Consider the following 21,956-nt stretch of genomic DNA (forward strand, 5'->3'; position numbering starts at 1 on the left):
ACTGAAGCGGACACAGGTGCCATAATGCCGAAGGAACCGCCTCCGCGGTTGCCGATATTAGTCCCAACATTCTCATTAGATAACGAAGGGTTACCCTCCTGGGAAATAAGAGAGATTGGGCTGTTTCCTGAACTTGCAGCTTCTTTTCGGGAGTTAGATGAATAGTCATGGCTACTGAGTCTAATAGGAACCTCAGAAATCTCACTGAGGTGGCTGGTTGGAGATTGGACTTGTTCCAATTGATTTTCCAACCTAGCTGATGGAGGAAGGATACAGCTGTTTGAATATGTTGAAACAGGAATGCTTGAGAGGAGGCTTTGAGAAGCCAGTCATCTAGGTAAGGGACTAAATATAGTCCCTGAAGTCTAAGAGCTGCCACCACGGAGACCACCACCTTGGTAAATGTTTGTGGGACCGAAGAAATTCCAAATGGGAGGGCAACAAACTGATAGGGTTTTAGAACTCCCTGAATTTGGACAGCAATCCTTAAGAATCTTCTGTACCCAGGATGGATGGGAATATGAAGATAAGCATCCTTGAGGTCTAAGGTTGCCAGGAAGTCCCCTGGCATAAGAAGATTGATGACAGACTGAATTGTTTCCATCCAGAAACATGAGGGGCCCGTAGTCAGGGCGTTGAGGACTTTCCGCCCTTGGAACCCCTGGAGCGTCTAGCGCCCCTCTTTTGGGACCCCCAATCTTTCTGGGTTCTGGACTGGGAACCGGATTTGTTCCCAAAACGCTTGCCTCGACCGTGAAAAGGCTGCTGAGGAAGACATTTCCCCTTCCTATCAGACAGCCCCTCCATTATGCGGTCGAGTTCGGTCCCAAACAAAATGCCAGGCTCATAGGTCATAGCACAAAGGGTATGTTTGGAGGATGTATCAGACCTCCATGGTTTTAGCCACAGAGGGCGGCGGCCCACAGAGGAGAGAGCCGTAGGTTTAGCAGCAAGTTTCAATTGCTGGGGGGCAGCATCGCACAGGAATTCGATCGCTAAGCTAGTGGTCTAACAATAGGCTAAGATGTCGTCTCTAGAGACCCCCTGGTCTAAGTCAGACTGAATCTGAGAAAATCTGGTCCTCAAAAATTTAGCTACCTCTGCAGATGAAATAGCCACCGAAGCAGCAGATGAGGCAGTAGATAGCCTAAAGGCGCAGTCCGCCTTGCTATCCATCGGATCCTGAAGACTAGAACCATCATCAGATGGTACCATAGTGCGTTTGGACAGTTTTGAGATGGCCAAATCCACCTTTGGGACAGGGACAGGTCCCCAGTTTTTTTTCACTCAGTCTTCATCAAAGACAAGAGGGAATCATCTGCTTTAAAAGCCCTGGGCCCTTTAGAGGCAGATGTAAAGGCTTCACCCCCGTCAGTATCACGGTCCCCCGACCTGATGGATCTAAGTAGCCTCTGGGTTTTTTCAGGAAAAAAAAAACATGTATTGGAATTTATCTTCTTCCTCAGATGATGAAGATTGGGAATATTCCCGAGCAGCTTCCCCCGTCACCTCCATAGACCTAGGTGGAGAAGACGGTCTGGCACGCTTGGTGGTCACCAGTTGCTTCAATTCCTCAATAGAGGCCCCCATGGTATTCATGTTAGATGAAACAAAGTCCTTCACCCAGACGACCATATCATGCATAGTCAGTTCTTGCTGGGCTTGGCCTTTTGCACGACAGGACGGGAATACTCTCTTAGAGGTAGTTTTCTTAGAGGGAGCATCCCTGGACCTGTCCGATGAAGACATGCTCTGAAATAAAGAGTAAGAGTATTAAGGGAGGGGGAAAAGAGAAAAAATAAAATTCCCCAAGAAAAATTTTACCGAGCAAAAGCGAAAGCACAGAAAAAATAGAAACGCTAAAAGGCACTAATAGCAGAAGCTATAGTAAGTAAGTAAGTAAGCACTTGAGAAATAAGAAGCAGCAAGTAGCACTTGTACCACCACTCTAGGAGACCTAAAGACTGCATCTAGCCAGTTTAAATGGTCTCCTGGGCGCCAAAACTTAAAGGGGCACTCTGCTGCTCAGTGTTTGGAACAAACTGTTCCGAACGCTGGAGCCGGCGCCGGGAGCTCGTGACGTCATAGCCCCACCCCTCATGACGTCATGCACCGCCCCCTCAATGCAAGTCTATGGGAGGGGTCTTGACAGCCGTCACTCTCTCTCCCATAGACTTGCAATGAGCGGGTGGGGCGTGATGTCATGAGGGAGCGGGGCTATGATGTCACGAGCTCCATATGCTGGCTTCAGCGTTTGGAACAGTTTGTTCCAAACGCTAAGCAGCGAAGTACTCCTTTAAGCCCTGCCCCCAAATGGGCGGATACAGGAAATAAATATAATATCCCAATTAAAAATAAAAGAAAGAGCCCAATAATCCTTCCTGAACACAGCAAAGGATAAAGGTATAGGCAAACAAACATATGTTTTGAAGCCTCAAGAGCGAGTAAAGACTCAGAGTAGAGGCAGGAAGCAGCACAGGAGAAGCGTGCCAGAAAGGAGCGCAGGACGCGCATATACCAAAATGGTAAATCTCAGAAAAGAGAGAGAGAGAGGTGGCCGAAGCTGCAGACGCCAGAGAAAGATTCCGTCAGTATGAGAAAAGGGCAGAAAAGCCCAGAGGTATGTCAAAAGGAATACAGCTATATAAAAGTAATATATGAAGAGGGGTCCCACAGGACCACCACCCATCCTTACACTGTCCAGAGGACAGAAAAAAACACAAGGGGGTTGGGTTTCTCTCCTCCTTTCATGGGGGAGGTGGGAGGGTCTAAAACAATTATTAATTTGAGGTTGTCAATAAATTTCCACCGGTCCTAACCAGTTCCACGGGGGCAAAATACCCCATATGTGCCACTGGTTAGGACCTAAGAAAAATTGTTGGTATTTTTTTTATAACTAATTTTTATTTAATTTAGACGCAGGGAGCCATTATTGGGAGCGGGGCAGTGAGAAAAGAAAGACATTGCAACAATGGAAGACAGGTATGTATAATTTTATGTGATAGATTGAAGCAATGGCGACTGCATAGTGTGATTTGTAATTTAATTAAAAATATTGGGGGAGATTTATCAAAACCTGTGTAGAGGAGGAGTGGCACAGTTACCCATCGCAACCAATCAGATCGCTTCTTTCATTTTTAAAGAGGCCTGTTAAAAATAAAACAAGCAATCTGATTGGTTGCTATTAGAGATGAGTAAATTTTTTGAAAAATTGGCTGATTCGGCAAATAAAATAAAAAAATTTGATTCAATTCGAATAAATTTGCAACAAATTTTTATTAGTAATTTATTTTAATAATGTATTTAATAAAGTGTGTGTGTTTCACTTTTTTTTCTTCCATGATGGAAGTAGTAGTACCTTTGCTAATTAGACAGATAGCCCCGGGTGTCACTCCTGACACCCGCTGCAATCGTCCTTTATAATGTATAGATGCGGGTGGCTTTCTCGCATCTCTGCAATAGATAGGATGATAGCATTGGGTGTCAGGAGTGACACCCCCTGTGATCTGTCCTTAACTGCAGGTACTACTGCTCCCAACATGGAGCACACTCTGCTCCATGCTGGGAGCTGTAGTACCTGCATTAATAAACAGATTGCAGCGAGTGTAACTTCTGACACCTGTTGCGATCTGTCTATTAATGCAGGTACTACAGCTCCCAGCATGGAGCAGAGTGTACTCCATGTTGGGAGCAGTAGTACCTGCAGGTAAGGAAAGATCACTTTTGACACCTGCTGCGATCATCCTATATAATGTATAGATGTGGACGGCCGGTTGCTCTTCTCTGGTCTCACTGTAGTATGAGTATATGCTGTATATATACCTAGTATTCATATTTCCCGCAAAGAGCTGTGATTGGCTGGAACCATCTGGCCAATCACAGCCCTCTGCGGGAAATATGAAGAAGTGATGTGGATTCTATTCACATCATTGGCCGGACGGAGTATAGTGCAGAGATGCGAGCGCAGGAGAAAGCCCCTCCATCTCTGCAATAGATAGGATGATCACATCGGGTGTCAGGAGTGACACCCAGGGCAATCTGTCTATTAGTACAGGTACTACAGCTCCCATCATGGCACAGTCTGTTCCATGCTGGGAGTAGTGTACTACCTAAAAATTTTTTTTTAAAATAGAGAAAAAATGTGAAACACACATACACACACTTTCTTAAACACAATATTAAAATATATTACTAATAAAAACAAATTAAATTAATTATAAAAAATATATTATTTTTACATTTAAATGGCCCCTTTCTACATTTTTATTATTGTCTGCTACATTTTTAGGTCCCTGCCCACCCACATAAATTGATCCCTGTTTAAAAATTAACATTTACATTTTTTATTTTTTTTGTCTTTCAATTTTTGGGAGCAAGCAGGGACCAGGAAATTCAGCGCTCAATATTAAAAATGAATGGCAAATGCATTTCATAATTTTTTTTTAATTTTCACTTTACTTTTTTAGCCCCATTTATTTTATTTTATTCTTTCGGGCATTAATATATGCTGCCATGAATAATTGCGGGGGTCAGGACGGGGACATCAGTAATATGTATAATACAGTAGGCAAAAAAAGGCTGAGTTTCCCTAATTTACCAAAAATCCATAAATTTACAGAGGTCTTCTATCAGACATTAAAGATACATCAAATTGTAATTTGTGGAGGCAGATGGCAGGGACAATAATGTACTGTACTGTATGTATTTAATGTAATTGTGAAGGACGATGTCATTGTAATTATACAATTTGAGCTGGTTTTAAATGACAAATTACTGCAAAACTCTTCTTGTAATTCCAATGTCTCTGCATATGCAGGAAGACATGGATGGAAGCTATAATTTCAGTAGGATGGAAAGGACTTTTTAATTGCTGTAAACTGTAGAAGAGAATATGTAACCATGGATGTGGGATTACCTTTTTATATATGTGAAAAATCTTTTTTATGTAGGGGATGATGGGAGTTGTAATTCTTGAATTCCAGTTGTCCCCGCTTGCAATCACAGTGGTTGCAGCAGGGACCGGCAGGGAGTCACTGGGGCCGTATTAATGGAAGAAGGAAAGTTTTGAAATATACAGTAGCTGCTCTAATTGGAGCAAATTAAGGTTAATTGAACAATGAGACCACAGCCAATTAAGGTCAAATAGGTAATAGAACATCAAAGGAATGTTTCTGCTGCGGGAATTCAGATTCTGGCATTCGCAGAAAGAATTATCATGTTCATTCTTTCTGCGAAGTCTGCACAGAAATACATTGCTGTCTATAGGACTGCGCATTTTTGAGCAGTCCTAGTGTCAACATTGTCTAAGGCTGCATTCATACTACAGAATTTCTGAGCACAATTCTGTTTAGGAATCCTGCTTGGAAATTCCGCTGCCAAGATAACATTGGCTTGAATGGATTTTTCCATTGCAGAAATTCCAAACCCGCTGAAAGAATGAACATGATTGTGTGCGGACTGCTGTGCCGTCAATGGTTAAGGTGCTTGTCCACTTGGTCATAGCATCGATGGATTTCGGAGGCACCAGGTGAAGTCAGAATATCTGACTGGAATATCTGTCTACAGCTGGCGCCACCAAAATCTATCTAAAGACTGATACTGTAGTGTGAATCGGTCCTAAAGGTGCCCATGTGCTTTAACCAGTCACAAACCTACAACACCCAGCCTGTCCAGGCATGCTGGGAGTTGTAGTTTTGCGACAGCCAGAGAGCCACAGATTGAACGATCCTTGGTTTTGACAAATTTGCAGCAAGTAAAGATTACATATAGTTACATAGTTTATAAGGATGTAAAATTACCGGAGTCTATCAAGTTCAACCTATATCCCTATTGTGTCCCTACTGAGTTGATCCAGAGGAAGGCGAAAAACCCTTTTGAATCTGATACCAATTGCCCCATATCAGGGGAAATTTCTTACTGACCCCAAATATGACCTCAGAATAAATCCTTGGATCAACGTTCTGTCCCTATAGATCTAATATCCATAACCTGTAATGTTATTACTCTCTAGAAATGTATCCAGGCCCCTCCTCCTGGACTCTTTTATTGTGTTCACCATGACCACTTCCTCTGGTAGAGAGTTCCATAATCTCACTGCTCTTACAGTAAAGAACCCCTGTCTGTGCTGGTGTAGAAATTGCAACATCTGGCCGTGAGCGCTCTCTTGTCATGTCCCCGCTGCCAACAGGGCTGGAATTCGCATAGCCGGACGTGCCAGCATGCAAATCCCAGCCCGTCAGTCGCCTCCCTGGTCTACCTGTCCTTGCAGCCCCGGCGCAGGTGCCCCCGCCTCCTAAGGTGCGCGTGCGCTGGAGCTCTTACATTTTAAGGGCCAGTACTTATTTAATTAAGTGTCTACACCTGCACCCTGTCTTTAAGTACTTGCTCCTCCCTTGCATCCTGGCTGGATCTTTGTTGCCTTATGCCCTAGGGAAAGCATACTGTGTTTCTGTGTTCCTGATATCCATGTTCTTTATCCTTGTTCTGTTACCTGACTCTGCACCTGTGCCACCTGCCCTGATCTACTGCTACCTTGACCTCATCTTGCCTGTTTCCTTTTGTGCCACGCCACATCCCAGCTACCTGTGTGGACAAGTCGTGCCAGGGGTAGCGACCTGGGTGCTGCCTGCCGCAGCAAGACCATCCCGCTTTGCATCAGGCTCTGGGGAAAGCCAGCGGCCCCTTAGACTCCGCTCCCTGGCACGGCTCACATCATCATCCACACAGGCCCAGAGGATCCACCACCTGCTGCGACCCTAACTGTAAGATCCGGACATGGATCCCGCTGGGGTGCCTTTGCCAGATGTCTTGGATCTTTCCACCGCCGTAGCTCAACAGTCGCAGCAGTTAGCCCATCAGGTGCATTAACTGAATCAACTATCATGGTGCTTCTTACCACTCAGCAGCAACAACAGTAACAGCAGCAGCCACCTGTTCCTGAGCCTCCTCCTGTGTCTGCAGCTTCTCCTGGGACCAAGCTTTGTTTGTCTTTGCCTTCTAAGTATGATGGAGATCCCAAGCTGTGTAGAGGCTTTGTGTCACAGTGTTCTATCCATCTAGAACTCATAGCGGATCTAAAGTGGTGTTTGTGGTCAGTCTACTGTCTGGAAAATCTTTAGTCTGGGCTACTCCTCTCTGGGATCGTAGAAATCCGGCCTCCATGAACCTGTCGGCCTTCCTTGCAGAATTCCACAATGCATTTTAAGAACCCGCGCAAGCCTCCTGTGCCGAGACGGCTCTTTTGAATCTTCCAAGGGAACTCCTCCTGTGGCGACTACGCGGCTCAGTTCCGCACTCTTGCCTCTGAACTTGCTGTCTTTAAGTACTTGCTCCTCCCTTGTATCCCGGCCGGATCTTTGTTGACTTAGTGCCTGAGGGAAAGCGTTCCTGTGTATTGCCTTGCCATGTATCATACCCTTTGCTCCGTGACCTGACCTTGCTACTTTGCCGCCTGCCTACTGACCACTTGCTACGTTCCTGACTACACTACTGTGCCACCTGCCCTGATCTTCTGCTATCCTGACCACGAGTTGCTGTATCCTTCCTGTGCCTCAAACTTCTCAGCCGCCTGTTTGGTCAAGCTATGCCAGGGGTAGCGACCTGGGTGCCACCTGCCGCAGCAAGTCCATTCCGCTTTGTGGCGGGCTCTGGTGAAAACCAGCGGCACCTTAGACTCCATTTCCTGGTACAGTCCGTGTCATCTGCCTCACAGGTTCAGCGGATCCACATCCACCGGTGTTCCTGTCTACTGAAACGGGAGTGTTACAGAAACCTTCTTTCCTCAAGATGTAGAGGATGCCCCCGTGTTATAGATACAGTCCTGGGTATAAATAGGTCATGGGAGAGATCTCTGTACTGTCCCCTGATATGTTTATACATAGTTATTAGGTCGCCCCTCTGCTGTCTTTTTTCTAAACGTATGAACCCTAATTCTGATAATCTTTCTGGGTACTGTAGTCCTCCCTTTCTCCTTATTACTCTCGTTGCCCATCTTTGAACCTCCTCATTTCCCATCTATGTCCCTTTTGATGCATCCCATGATTTAATTTGCCCTTGCAGCAGCTGCCTGACACTGGTTGCTATGGGTAAATTTACAGTTGACTAAAACCCAAAGTCCTTTTTCATGTCAGTTGTTCCCAGTGTTTTACCATTTAATACATACTCCCATCCTGGATTTTTACTCCCCATGTGCATAACCTTATATATTCATGTTACCTCATCCTCCACCTCTCAGCCCAAACTCCAACGTATCCAGATCCATGTGTAACAGCGCTCTGTCCTTTTTTGTATTATCTACTGTACACAGTGCACTGTCCTCTATTGTGTTATCTACTAAAGACAGTCCACTGTCCTCTATTGTGTTAGCTACTATACACAATGCATTGTCCTTTATTGTGTTATCTATTATATACAGTACACTGTCATCTATTGTGTTATCTACTATACACAGTGCACTGTCCTCTATTGTGTTATCTACTGTACACAGTGCACTGTCCTCTATTGTGCTATCTACTATACACAGTGTACTGTCGTCGGTTGTGTTCTCTATTATATACAGTACACTGTTCTCTATTGTGTTATCTACTATATAAAGTGTTCTGTCCTCTATTGTGTTATCTTATATATATAGAGTGCTCTGTCCTCTATTGTGTTATCTTATATATAGAGTGTTCTGTCCTCTATTGTGTTATCTACTATACACAATGCACTGTCCTCTATTGTGTTAGCTACTATACACAGTGCTCTGTCCTCTATTGTGTTATCTACTATACGCAATAGCACTGTCCTATATTGTGTCATCTAGTATTCACAGTGCACTTTCCTCTGTTGTGTTATCTACTATACACAGTGCATTCTCCTCTATTGTGTTATCTACTATACACAATGCACTGTCCTCTATTGTGCTATCTTCTATACACAGTGCACTGTCCTCTATTGTGTTATCTACTATACACAGTACACTGTCCTCTATTGTATTATCTACTATATATACAGTGCACTGTCCTCTATTGTGTTATCTACTATACACAGTACACTGTCCTCTATTGTATTATCTACTATATATACAGTGCACTGTGCTCTATTGTGTTATCTACTATACACAGTGCACTGTCCTCTGTTGTGTTATGAACCACTCTCTGTTTCTTATCCCTGACCAGTTACTTACACACATTCTCCCCCAGCCCAATCGTTCTTATTTTATGTACCAACCTTTTATGGGGCACCATATCAAATGCTTTGGAGAAATAAATATATACGACATCCAGTGATTCACACCAAAGAAGTACAAGGTTACTGAAGGTCATCTGCATCTTGTATGGGCACTCAATGGCCTCGTTCACACAACTGTAATGCAATCTGAACTTTAGCATCTAAATTATGGCTTCCAGATCTGGACCCCCAGAACTAGATCTTAGAGCACCACAAACCGGACCCGCAGAGCTAGATCTTAGAGCGCGACAAACTGGGCCTCTGGAACTAGATCTTAGAGCACCACAAACCGGACCCCCAGAGCTAACACTAAAGCACTACAAACCAGACCTCCACAACTGCAAGGGCCACAAAACATAAATGATCATACCATGGAACAGAGACACAGCGGCTCCCCATTCCATTACTTCTTCATGTGGCCAAACTACTATATGAATATGTTGGGCACAGTGAGGGAGCATAGAAAGAGTCTTATTACTATATAAGGGAAAAGTGTGGGGGCCTAACTACTATATGAAGGCACAGACTGCCCTAACAACTATATGGGGACACATAGTGGCCTAACAATTATATTGGGGCAAACAGGTGCATAACTACCATATATGAGCATGGAGAGCCCTAACTAATATGTGGGGGCACACAGGGGATTAACTACTATATGGGGGCACATAATGATCTAACAATTATATTGGGGCTAACAGGTGCATAACTACTATATAGGAGCATGGAAAGTCCTAACTAATATGTGGGGACACACAGGGGCCTAACTACTATATGGGGGCACAGAGAGTCCTTACTTATATATGGGGGCACACAGGGGGCTAACTACTGTATGGGGGCACATAGTGGTCTAACAATTATATAGGGGCATACAGGGGCCTAACTACTATATAGGAGTACAAAGAGTCCTAACTAATATATGGGGACACACAGGGGCCTAACTACTATATGGGGACACAGAGAGTCCTTACTAATATACGGGGGCACACAGGGGGCTAACTACTGTATGGGGAACAGAGAGTCTGAACTAATACATAGGGATCCACAGGGGGCTAACTACTATATAAGGGCACAAAGAGTCCTAACTCATATATGGGCACACATAGGGGCTTAACTAATATGTGTGGCTCTAAGTGGGTATTATTACTGTGTGAGGCAATGCGCATGGGGAGTTTGTATAGAGGTGAGGTCAGATAAAATATCTGATTTTGAGTGACTCATCACATCTATGGTGTCTCCAGCTGTTGCAAAACTACAGCTCCCAGCATGCACTTTTGCAAAAGCTGGAGGCACACTGGTTGGGAACCACTGTACTGAAGGGTACCAGGTAGCTTCTGAAGCATGATTTCGATGTGGGTAGCATCTGGTCTAGAGGGCAAGGTGGTACTGGTGCTTGGCACCTGGGAAGGGGGCAAGATCAGGCAAAGAAGCGTAGTCAGCAATCCAGGTCAGGCAGTGGAGAGTCGTTATGGTGCATAGGTGTCGGGCAGAGGCAGGCACTAGTCATACAGGAACAAATAGAGCTCACCTTTACTATGCGCAGTGCACGCCGCTCTTTCCTGCTGCAATTTTGTCCCTATTCTCCGGATCCCGCTGATCAGCTTGTAATCCCCTATCCTAAAGGAGCCTAACTATCTAGCACCGGATTTACATCTCAGGAGCCTGTGGGCACAGATTGCCTGGCACCTTTGACCTCTCACACCAAATAATCTTGACCTCCAGTCTTGTCCGATAAGTATCTGAAAGTCTTTACCTAGCGGCCAATGCAGTACAGCAATATAGTAATATAGTAACTGTAGATATGTTTATCAAAAGCTAGGTGGCACCAGAGAGCAAGGTGTCTTCCTTCTGGATGAGAGCTACTTTGCATTTTCTTTTTTCCCAATACAGCACTACATGGCCTATACCAGTGGTCTCCAAACTGTGGACCTCCAGCTGTTGCAAAACTACAACTCCCAGCATGCCCGGACAGCCGACGGCTGTCCGGGCATGCTGGGAGTTGTAGTTTTGCAACAGCTGGAGGTCCACAGTTTGGAGACTATCGGTATAAGTGACCACAGTATAGGAGTGCAGTTAGGAGTCCACACTGACATAACTATGACATTAGACCACACAGGCTTTTTTTGTAGTCATAACCATGGAGTCACATACACTATATGGACTAAAGGATGGGACACCACACACTCCCCCTCTGGAAGGTCAAGCCCAGCGCCTATATTTATATATAGGACAATATTTTCTAAACAGTTTTCTTCCAGCTGTTGCAAAGCTACAACTCCCAGCATGCTCGGACAACCTTTGGCTGTCCATTCATGCTGGGAGTTGTAGTTTTGCAACAGCTGGAGGTCCCCAGTTCTGAGACTATCGGTATAAATGACTACAGTATAGGAGTGCAGTTTGGAGACCACTGGCCTATAACTCTCAACATAATTTTTTTTTTGGCTCTCGTCATTCACATGTACAAACAGTAATGCATTGGAATTTATTCTGTGGGTCAATACGACTAAAATGATACCTATGTGTACACGCTTTTCTATTATTGTACTGCTTTAAAAAAAAAAACTCAAACTTTATTGTTATTATTATTATTATTTTTTTTTTTTTTATTGTAAAAATGTTTTAAATAGTTTAAAATTGTCCTCTACTGACCCTTATAACTTTTCTATTTTCCATATACGGGACTATAGGTAGGCTCATTTATGGCGCTGGTAGTTTTTATTGGTACCACTAATGCATTGGAATACATAGGAATTCCGAAGACTAAAAAAAAAATGTTTTTTATGTAAATGTAAAAGTCCATTTGTAGGATAAATCAAATAAAAAAAAAAGAAAATAATTTCATTAACATTAAAAAACAAAAAACAATGTCTAGAATAACTGCAACATATACCATTGAAGGTTTGCACTGTTGGTGTAACCCCACCCCCTAGTGGTGATCCAGATAAATGCAGTTATAAATATAAAGTGTGTTCCATCTTTGGACCCCCTGCGTTGCGTTCTTGGGCTTGCAGTTTTTTTTTATTTTTATGTTTGACTTACCAAGGGCGATGTTTGGTAACAAGTCTGTTTAACCCCTTCAAGACGCAGCCCATTTTGGCCTTGAGGACACAGGAAATGTTCATTTGTGCTTTTCGTTTTTTCCCTCCTTGCCTTCTAAGAGCCACAACTCTTTTATTTTCCCCCATACAGACCCATATGAGGGCTTGTTTTTTGTGTTACCATTTGTTCTTTGTAATGACACCTTTTAGTTTACCATAAAATCTACAGCGCATTGAAAACAATTATTAATTATGGTAGGAAATTGATAAGAAATTAGCAATTTTTCTACTTTTTTTTTTTTTGTTTCGCTTTTACCCAGTGCGCTTTATGGTAAAAATGACATGTTTTCTTTATTCTGTGGGTTGATAGGACTAAAATGAAACCCAAGTTTACACGCTTTTAATAGTATTTGTTAGGATTCGGCTGGCTGGAGGTGGATCCTCTGTGTCAGAGAGGGATTGGCGGGGACCGTGTCGGTGGACCGGTTCTAAGTAGCTACTGGTATTCGCCAGAGCCCGCCGCAAAGCGGGATGGTCTTGCTGCGGCGGTAGCAACCAGGTCGTGTCCACCGGTAGCGGCTCAACCTCATTGACTGCTGAGACTGGCGCGGTACAGAAGGACAAGGCAAGAGCAAGGTCGGAAGTAGCAGAAGGTCAGGGCAGGCAGCAAGGTTCGTAGTCAGGGGCAACAGCAGAAGGTCTGGAACACAGGCTAGGAACATACACAAAACGCTTTCACTGGCACAAGGCAACAAGATCCGGCAATGCTGGGAAGGGGAAGTGAGGTTATAAAGGCATGGAGCAGATGGGAGCAATTACACTGATTGGGCCAGGCACCAATTAGTGGTGCACTGGCCCTTTAAATCTTAGAGAGCCGGCGCGCGCGCGCCCTAGAGAGCGGAGCCGCGTGCGCCAGGACGTGACAGCCGGAAAAACGGGACAGGTGAGTAGATTGGGATGCGACCCGCGAGCGGGCGCGTCCCGCTATGCGGATCGCATCCCCGCCGGCAGTGTCAGTGCGCCGCTCCTGGTCAGCGGGTCTGACCGGGGCACTGCAGAGAGGAGAACGCCGCGAGCGCTCCGGGGAGGAGCAGGGACCCGGAGCGCTCGGCGTAACAGTATTGTACTACTTTAAAAAAAAATAAAAAAATGTTTAAATTGTTTACATTTTTTAATAGTTTAAAATTGCCCTATTCTGACCCCTATAACTCTTTTATTTTACTTGAGGCTGTGTGAGAGCTTATTTTTTGCACTGTGATCGGTAGTTTTTATTGCTACCACTTTTGCGTATACGTCATCACTTTTTATTTTTTATTTTTTCTTCAAATGTGATGTGACTGAAAAGCAGCAATTTTGGACTTTTGGTATTTTTTTGCATCCAGTCCGTTATTTTAATCAATCGGGAATTTCCGCATGCGGTGATACCTAGTATGTTGACTTATTTAAATTTTTTACTCTTTTTGTTGCAAAATTTAAAAAGAGGGGATCTTTTTTTTTACACTTTTTTTGTCCCCACAAGGAACTATTCATTGCAGTCTTTGGATTGCTAATAATGATCATTGCTATGAATAGGCATAGCACTGATCATTGTTATCTGTGATCTACTTCTCTGGTCTGCTCGAAGACAGACCAAAGAGGAAGATCTCATGATGGTGGCAGGAAGCAGTAGGGAGACCTCCGACTGTCATCTTGGCTGATCTGATCCCCGCCGTCAAGCCGTGGGCGATCAGTTCAGCCATCGGAACCATGAAATTGACGCAGATACCGTGATCAGTATTAATCCCATCGCCAGTCATTAAGGGGTTAATACTTCAGATCACTGTGGGCACCTGCACTAGTCATGGAAACTGTTAGGCCTTATATAGACAGGGCTTTGTCTTTCCATATCTTGTCCAATGAGCACAATTTACCACTGGTGACTCCAACCAACATTTCAGAGATGATCAAGAGAAATGGGAGGAGCCAGAGCTAAATTTGTAAGATGATCTAAAATTCTGTTTGCACATTTTAGTTGTGGGGTAGAGTGGTAGTTGAGTGCTGAGAGTTGTGCAAGGTACCTAGCTCTTCTGGATTCCTGAATATTTCTGCTATAATATAATATAACTACTATAATACTTCCTCCTATATCCAAGAATATAACTACTATAATACTGCTCCTATATACAAGAATATAACTACTATAATACTGCCTCCTATATACAAGAATATAACTACTATAATACTGCGACTATATACAAGAATATAACTACTATAATACTGCTCCTATATACAAGAATATAACTACTATAATACTGCCTCCTATATACAAGAATATAACTACTATAATACTGCTCCTATATACAAGAATATATCTACTATAATACTGCTCCTATATACAAGAATATAACTACTATAATACTGCTCCTATATACAAGAATATAACTACTATAATACTGCTCCTATATACAAGAATATAACTACTATAATACTGCTCCTATATACAAGAATATAACTACTATAATACTGCTCCTTTATACAAGAATATAACTACTATAATACTGCTCCTATATACAAGAATATAACTACTATAATACTGCTCCTATATACAAGAATATAACTACTATAATACTGCTCCTATATACAAGAATATAACTACTATAATACTGCTCCTATATACAAGAATATAACTACTATAATACTGCTCCTTTATACAAGAATATAACTACTATAATACTGCTCCTATATACAAGAATATAACTACTATAATACTGCTCCTATATACAAGAATATAACTACTATAATACTGCTCCTATATACAAGAATATAACTACTATAATACTGCTCCTATATACAAGAATATAACTACTACAGTACTGCTCCTATATACAAGAATATAACTACTATAATACTGCTCCTATATACAAGAATATAACTACTATAATACTGCATCCTATATACAAGAATATAACTACTATAATACTCCTCCTATATACAAGAATATAACTACTATAATACTGCTCCTATATACAAGAATATAACTACTATAATACTGGTCCTATATACAAGAATATAACTATTATAATACTGCCCCTATATACAAGAATATATCTACTATAATACTGCTCCTATATACAAGAATATAACTACTATAATACTGCTCCTATATACAAGAATATAACTACTATAATACTGCTCCTATATACAAGAATATAACTACTATAATACTGCCTCCTATATACAAGAATATAACTAGTATAATACTGCTCCTATATACAAGAATATAACTACTATAATACTCCTCCTATATACAAGAATATAACTACTATAATACTGCTCCTATATACAAGAATATAACTACTATAATACTGCTCCTAAATACAAGAATATAACTACTATAATACTGCTCCTATATACAAGAATATAACTACTATAATACTGCTCCTATATACAGGTATATAACTACTATAATACTGCCCCCTATATACAAGAATATAACTACTACAATACTGCTCCTATATACAAGAATATAACTACTATAATACTGCCTCCTATATACAAGACTATAATACTGCCCCTATATACAAGAATATAACTACTATAATACTGCCTCCTATATACAAGAATATAACTACTATAATACTGCTCCTATATACAAGAATATAACTACTATAATACTGCTCCTATATACAAGAATATAACTATTATAATACTGCTCCTATATACAAGAATATAACTACTATAATACTGCCTCCTATATACAAGAATATAACTACTATAATACTGCCCCCTATATACAAGAATATAACTACTATAATACTGCTCCTATATACAAGAATATATCTACTATAATACTGCTCCTATATACAACAATATAACTACTATAATACTGCCCCCTATATACAAGAATATAACTACTATAATACTGCTCCTATATACAATAATATAACTACTATAATATTGCTCCTATATACAAGGATATAACTACTATAATACTGCTCCTATATACAAGAATATAACTACTATAATACTGCTCCTATATACAAGAATATAACTACTATAATACTGCTCCTATATACAAGAATATAACTACTATAATACTGCTCCTATATACAAGAATATAACTACTATAATACTGCTCCTATATACAAGAATATAACTACTATAATACTGCCTCCTATATACAAGAATATAACTACTATAATACTGCTCCTATATACAAGAATATAACTACTATAATACTGCCTCCTAGCTGAGAGGTTGTGTGTGTGTTGCTCTCCTGATGTCTGGAGAAAGCCCGGGGCGGGGCCACCCTGGGTGGGGAAGCTCCCCAAGCAAGGCCCAGGCTTCTCGGCCTATTCTGGGAATTAATCCCCAGACACCACAAACCATGGATGAAAATCCTAAAGTTTCTATGGATGTGAGAAATGTTCAGAATGTTGTCAGTTCTGGTGCAGCAAGAAGCACAGATGAGAAGAAAGCTGTGGAACTAAAGAAGGAATCATCAAGTCAGGTAATGGCTGCAGGTACAATCCACCTCTCCTGCAGTCAGACAGAGGAGAACATCCCTGGAGAAGCAGACCATGCAGGAGAATCTGCAGCAGCCTGTCCTGATACGTTCTGACCGCACACGATACGGGAGCGGGAGCAGCGCAAAAGTTACAAGCACGCCAGAGGGGACCAGAGGGAGTACACCAGGAAGGCTTCAGGGGGCCACAAGTGCGGTCACTGGGAAGAACCAGGGGCCCAGTCCCCAGTCTGGAGATTGTGACCCTGCAGCAGTGACCACAGCAACACCGAGTCAGATGCCCCCTCAGAAGCAGAGTCCTGTGAGTACCCCACCAGCGCGGCCCCCCAATACTCAGCGGGCGCCTGAACTATGTCTGGCCGAGCAGATCCCAGCTCTGGTAAAGAGACTTGAGACTTTAAAAAAGACAAAGTTACAGCTGCAGAAACAGATAGACTGTATATACAAGCTAAAGGCAGCAAACCCCAATAACCAGGCTGTACATGATAAGAAGCTGAGCTCCCTCGCTGTGCAGCTCGCTGACACTGTGCAGGACATGGAGGACGTATTGGACCAGATGGGACCAGTCGCTGAGACCTTCAGAAACCAGCAGCGATTTGAGGGATATAAGGAAAGACCAGCGCCAAAGTCATCTCCATCTACTGCTGCACCCAAGTCTACAGCCTCACCAGGGGACACCCAGCAGTCCTGTACAAGACAAGAGGACATCCAGCAGTCCTGTGCAAGACCACTCCTCAGACCAGCCAGCTTCCCTTTTGAGAAAGGAAATTTGTACAGACAAGCAGAAGCAAGCGTCCAGCAACATCAGAGACCTGCAGAGACTCCTCCAGAGGTACCACAAGTCCCAGCAGTCAGCACGGTGAAGCAGGACTATGGACTCCTACCAGAAGGTAACTCTGTAACCGTTGTGCAGTCACCACAAGCCCCTGGGGGCAGTAGAGAGCAGCAGGACTGTGGACTCTTACCTGAAGGCAGCAGTGCAGCAGAGAGTTCACAGGACATGGCTCTGCAGGGCTTGCTGGGCTCTGTAGTGCAAGATCATTCTGCCAGTGACTGCAATGATATGAATGTATGTGATATTACTGATAATGTGTCTGCAGAGGGGGGCGCTTCACAGTCTGTGTGGGATCTGGGGTCATCTCTGGGGTCAGGTCCACCATTAGTTCAGCCTCCAGAGGCTTGTGACCCCCAGAGTATAGAGGTTGATGGTGGGGAGGGGGCTGTACAGTCTGATGCACAACACTTCCCCCCTTTAGTCACACAAGTGTCAGACCCCCCTAGTACGGCTGGTCAGCAGCCACCACAGCGCCCCCAAGTACAGCAGGAGGGTAGAAGTAGTGGCGCCTCCTCTGGTAATGCCTGGAGTCGTGGATCACCATTCATGTCCAATGTGAATTATACAGGTCAGGCTTTCAAGAGGAGGAACGTGGTCAGGTTCAGACATAGAGGGGCCAAGGAGGAGCTGCCTGACAGGAGGTTTGTGGTCCGTGAACTTCTGTGCCACCAAATGGGCTTCCTGCCATCTAACATCCTGGCAGTGATAAACCTTCCTGACAGGCAGGGCTATGACGTCAGCTTCAAACTCATGTCTGACCTGGACCGCTTCTGGGCCCATGTCACCCGGGTGAGAGATGCTGATGGCTGGAATAAGTTCAGCTTTGTCCCCATCTCCAGACCGGACACAGCGAATGTCACCATTATATTCTGGAACGAGTCTGTCCCCCCCCAGGATATTGTTGTGTGGTTAAAGAGACACTGTGACCTAATGTCAGACCTGACTAAGACCAGGGATGAGGACGGCATATGGACGGGAGGGTGGAAGGTCCTGGTGAAGTTACGGCAGATAAACAACATAACCCAACATCTGCCCAATTCTTTCTTCATTGGTCGGGAGAAAGGGGTTTGCTTCTATGCAGGTCAGCCCAGAAAATGCTTCAAGTGTGGGAAGACCGGTCATATCGCGAGTGTGTGCACCCTAGTGAAGTGTAATTTATGTGGGGAGATCGGCCATGTCAGCGCCACCTGCCAGAATATCCGCTGCAACCTCTGTGGTAAGACCGGTCACTCCCACAGGGACTGTCCTGACGCCTGGCATAACATCTGTAAGGACTTCCCTGATGAGGACCTGCTGGAGGGGGCAGAGGACCTGGAGGAGGAGACGTTGGTGTCAGGGTCAGCAGTGACACAACCTGAGCCTCAGCATAACATGGGTGACACTAGAGGTGACGATATGGGTGACAATATTGGTGACACTAGCGGTGACAATATGGGTGACAATATTGGTGACACAGTGCCCGACCAGTCCCAGCCAGGAGCCACTGAGGGGAACAGGGAGGTCACTGAGCAGGTTGTGGCCATGTCTTCTTCTGCCCCAGCATCAATAAATCCGCAGAAGAGACGGAAGAAAGACAAAACCAGCCGTAAGCCTGAGGAGGGATGGACCACTGTCCAAAAACCTTCCAAAAAGAAAGTAGACCCCGGGTCAGGTGTCATGACCATCACAAATAGGTACAGTGTCCTATCAGAGTCAGACGTTGAGGAAGAGATGGAGAGGGAGCTAAAGAGAGTGATAGATGAATTTAATGAAGACCAAGAGGGTGATCCCCCCACAAAAAAGAGACCCCCACGAGCAAAACGTCTGTCCGAATCGGACATGGAAACAGGTGGTCAGCAGGAGGGCTCGGACTCAGATCTGTGATGATGGGGGTGACATCTCTGCACTTTCTTCTTTCCTTTGTTATGATGGCCGACTTTACCCTTAAAGTGTTCTCCAGTAATGTGAACAGTGTCAGAGTGAGGAGGACCAGACATGTCGTATATGACTATCTAAAGTCTATTGATGCTGACATCATCTTCTTACAGGAGACACGTTTAAATACTCAAGGACTGTTACGTGAGGCAGAGCGTGAATGGCGGTCTGGTCCATCCTTTTGGTCACTGGGTGTGGAACCAAGTGCCGGGGTCTCTATCCTCTTTACCACCAATGATGTAACTGTACATAGGCTGACAGAGGTATTGATGGGAAGGTGCCTAATGCTAGAAGTTACTATTCGGGGTAGAAGGCTCCGACTCATTAATATCTATGGTTCACAGACAGTGACTGAAAGGGTTAACCTTTATAATGAAGTGAAGCCATATCTCTTCACGTCTGTCCCTGTCATCTTGGCCGGAGATTTTAATGCCTCCAGAACAACTAGTGACAGATCCTCTAATAGACCTCTAACCCGAGACTCCAAGGTCTTAAACAACATCATTCTACAGGCCGGGTTGTCAGATGTGTTTGTGCAGGGTGGTCGGAAACCAAAATTTACCTATTTCTGTGGTGGAAGAAGTAGTCGTATAGATTTAGCTCTGGTTAGTCCCACAGAGACCATTGGTGAGAAGGATGAGAAGATCGTCCCTTATTCTGACCATCTGGCCTTATATTTTTGTCTGGGTGTCACACAGGGTCCTGAGACAGGTAGAGGGTTGTGGAGACTGAATTCCAGTCTATTAGAGGATCCTTCTGTGCAGAGACAGGTTCACTCTCTTATACAGAGTCAGCTAGAGAGAGTGGACTTCTATGATGATATGGCCGCCTGGTGGGAGGATGTCAAGGATGAGATCAGAACCCTCTTAAAGAGACTGTCAGTTATAAAGGGGAAGAGTAAGTATGGCCAGTATCTCAAGCTGCGGAAAGAATTGGAGTCACTATATTCGGCGGGTGGGGACCAACAAAGGATAGACCGGCTGAAATCTGAGATAAGGCAGTATCAGTACAGCAGGTATACCTCCCTGGTTCTTGAAAGGGATTATGGGTCCTTAGGGTCTCCTGATCCCTTTGAGAATTGCCGGGAGCGGGTGGCAAATAAATCTGTCACTGGTCTCACTGACTCCCAGGGTGTTTTGCAGGAATCTCGGGAGGGTATCCTGGGGGTGGTGAGATCGTACTATGCTGACTTGTTTCAGAGGAAGGTTTTGGATAGAGACAAGATGACCCAATTCTTGGAGACAACTCCGCTCCCTGATACTAATGATTTGGACTTTTCTCCTTTGACAGCAGAATTGACGGTGGCGGAGGTCAAAGAGGCCATTGATAAGTTACATCTGAAGAAGGCACCAGGTCCAGATGGGATAACAGCAGAATTCTATAAGACATTCAGAGACCTCTTGGCCCCAATCCTCGTGGATGTTTATACAAATTATCTAGAAAGTCACCTGATGCCTCCATCCATGAGAGTGTCCTCGCTGATTCTGCTGTCTAAAGGTAAAGAGCCGAGTGACATCAAGAACTGGAGGCCAATTGCCCTCTTGAATGTCGACAGGAAGATTCTGGCAAAAATCCTGTTTTCTAGGTTAGTTTGTCTGTCCCCGGCACTGTTGGCAGGCTGTCAGTATTGCACAGTAAAAGGGCGGAACATCTCTGGGGCAGTGATCTCCATAAGGGAGATGTTTGAGAGATGTAAAGCCCTGAGGTGTCAGAGATATGTTGTCAGTCTTGACCAGGCTAAAGCCTTTGACAGAGTAGATCATGAGTATCTATGGGCCACTTTGTCAAAGTACGGTATTCCGGGACAATTCATCGATTGGCTGAAGACGTTATATTGTGAGGCCGAGAGCTTTCCTCTGATCAATGGTTGGCAGGGTGACACGTTCAGGGTTGAGGCGGGGGTGAGACAAGGTTGCCCACTGAGCCCGCTGCTGTATGTATTTGCCTTAGACCCGTTTATGAGGTCACTGCAGGAGTGTGGTTTTCAGGGGGTGCCGGTCCCCCACTGCCTACCCCTGAGTGTTGTTGCCTACGCGGATGATGTGACTGTAGTGATATCTGAGCCTCGTGAGGTGGAGATGTTGTCTGCGGCCATCAAAAGTTACTCGGAGGCCTCAGGGTCTCTGGTCAACCTTGAGAAGAGTCAAGCTCTCTGGGTATCAGATACTGATCCAGATTTTGATCTGACCCAATTTGTGAGAGCCTCCTCCTATATTAAAATCCTAGGGGTCAAATTCGGGAGGGACGATAATGCCAAACTAAATTGGGAAGAGAAGTTGGAAGCCGGAAATGCAAAGGTTCAGCGATGGAAGAACTGGAGGCTGACCTATAGAGAAAGGGTTAAAATGTTGAAGACTTACCTGGTCCCCGTCTTTTTGTATGTCTCTGTTGTTTTTCCTTTGCCAGAATCTTTCTCTGCTCGGCTCTTTAGCCTGTTCTTCCAAATGTTCTGGGG

General features: G+C 44.0%; 1 protein-coding gene across 3 annotated transcripts in view; it reads left to right on the plus strand.

Moving 5' to 3' along the window:
- The window catches only part of SEZ6L2 (seizure related 6 homolog like 2), a 199,031-nt gene that overhangs the window by 67,537 nt on the left and 109,538 nt on the right, over window positions 1–21,956 (plus strand). For all 3 annotated transcript variants that reach the window (XM_056535082.1, XM_056535084.1, XM_056535083.1), the window contains exon 2: window positions 2,917–2,982. In XM_056535082.1, the coding sequence (XP_056391057.1) occupies window positions 2,917–2,982 (66 nt within the window). The remainder of the gene's footprint in view (window positions 1–2,916; window positions 2,983–21,956) is intronic.

The sequence above is a fragment of the Hyla sarda genome, chromosome 8 (assembly GCF_029499605.1).
Source record: "Hyla sarda isolate aHylSar1 chromosome 8, aHylSar1.hap1, whole genome shotgun sequence".
NCBI lineage: Eukaryota > Metazoa > Chordata > Amphibia > Anura > Hylidae > Hyla > Hyla sarda.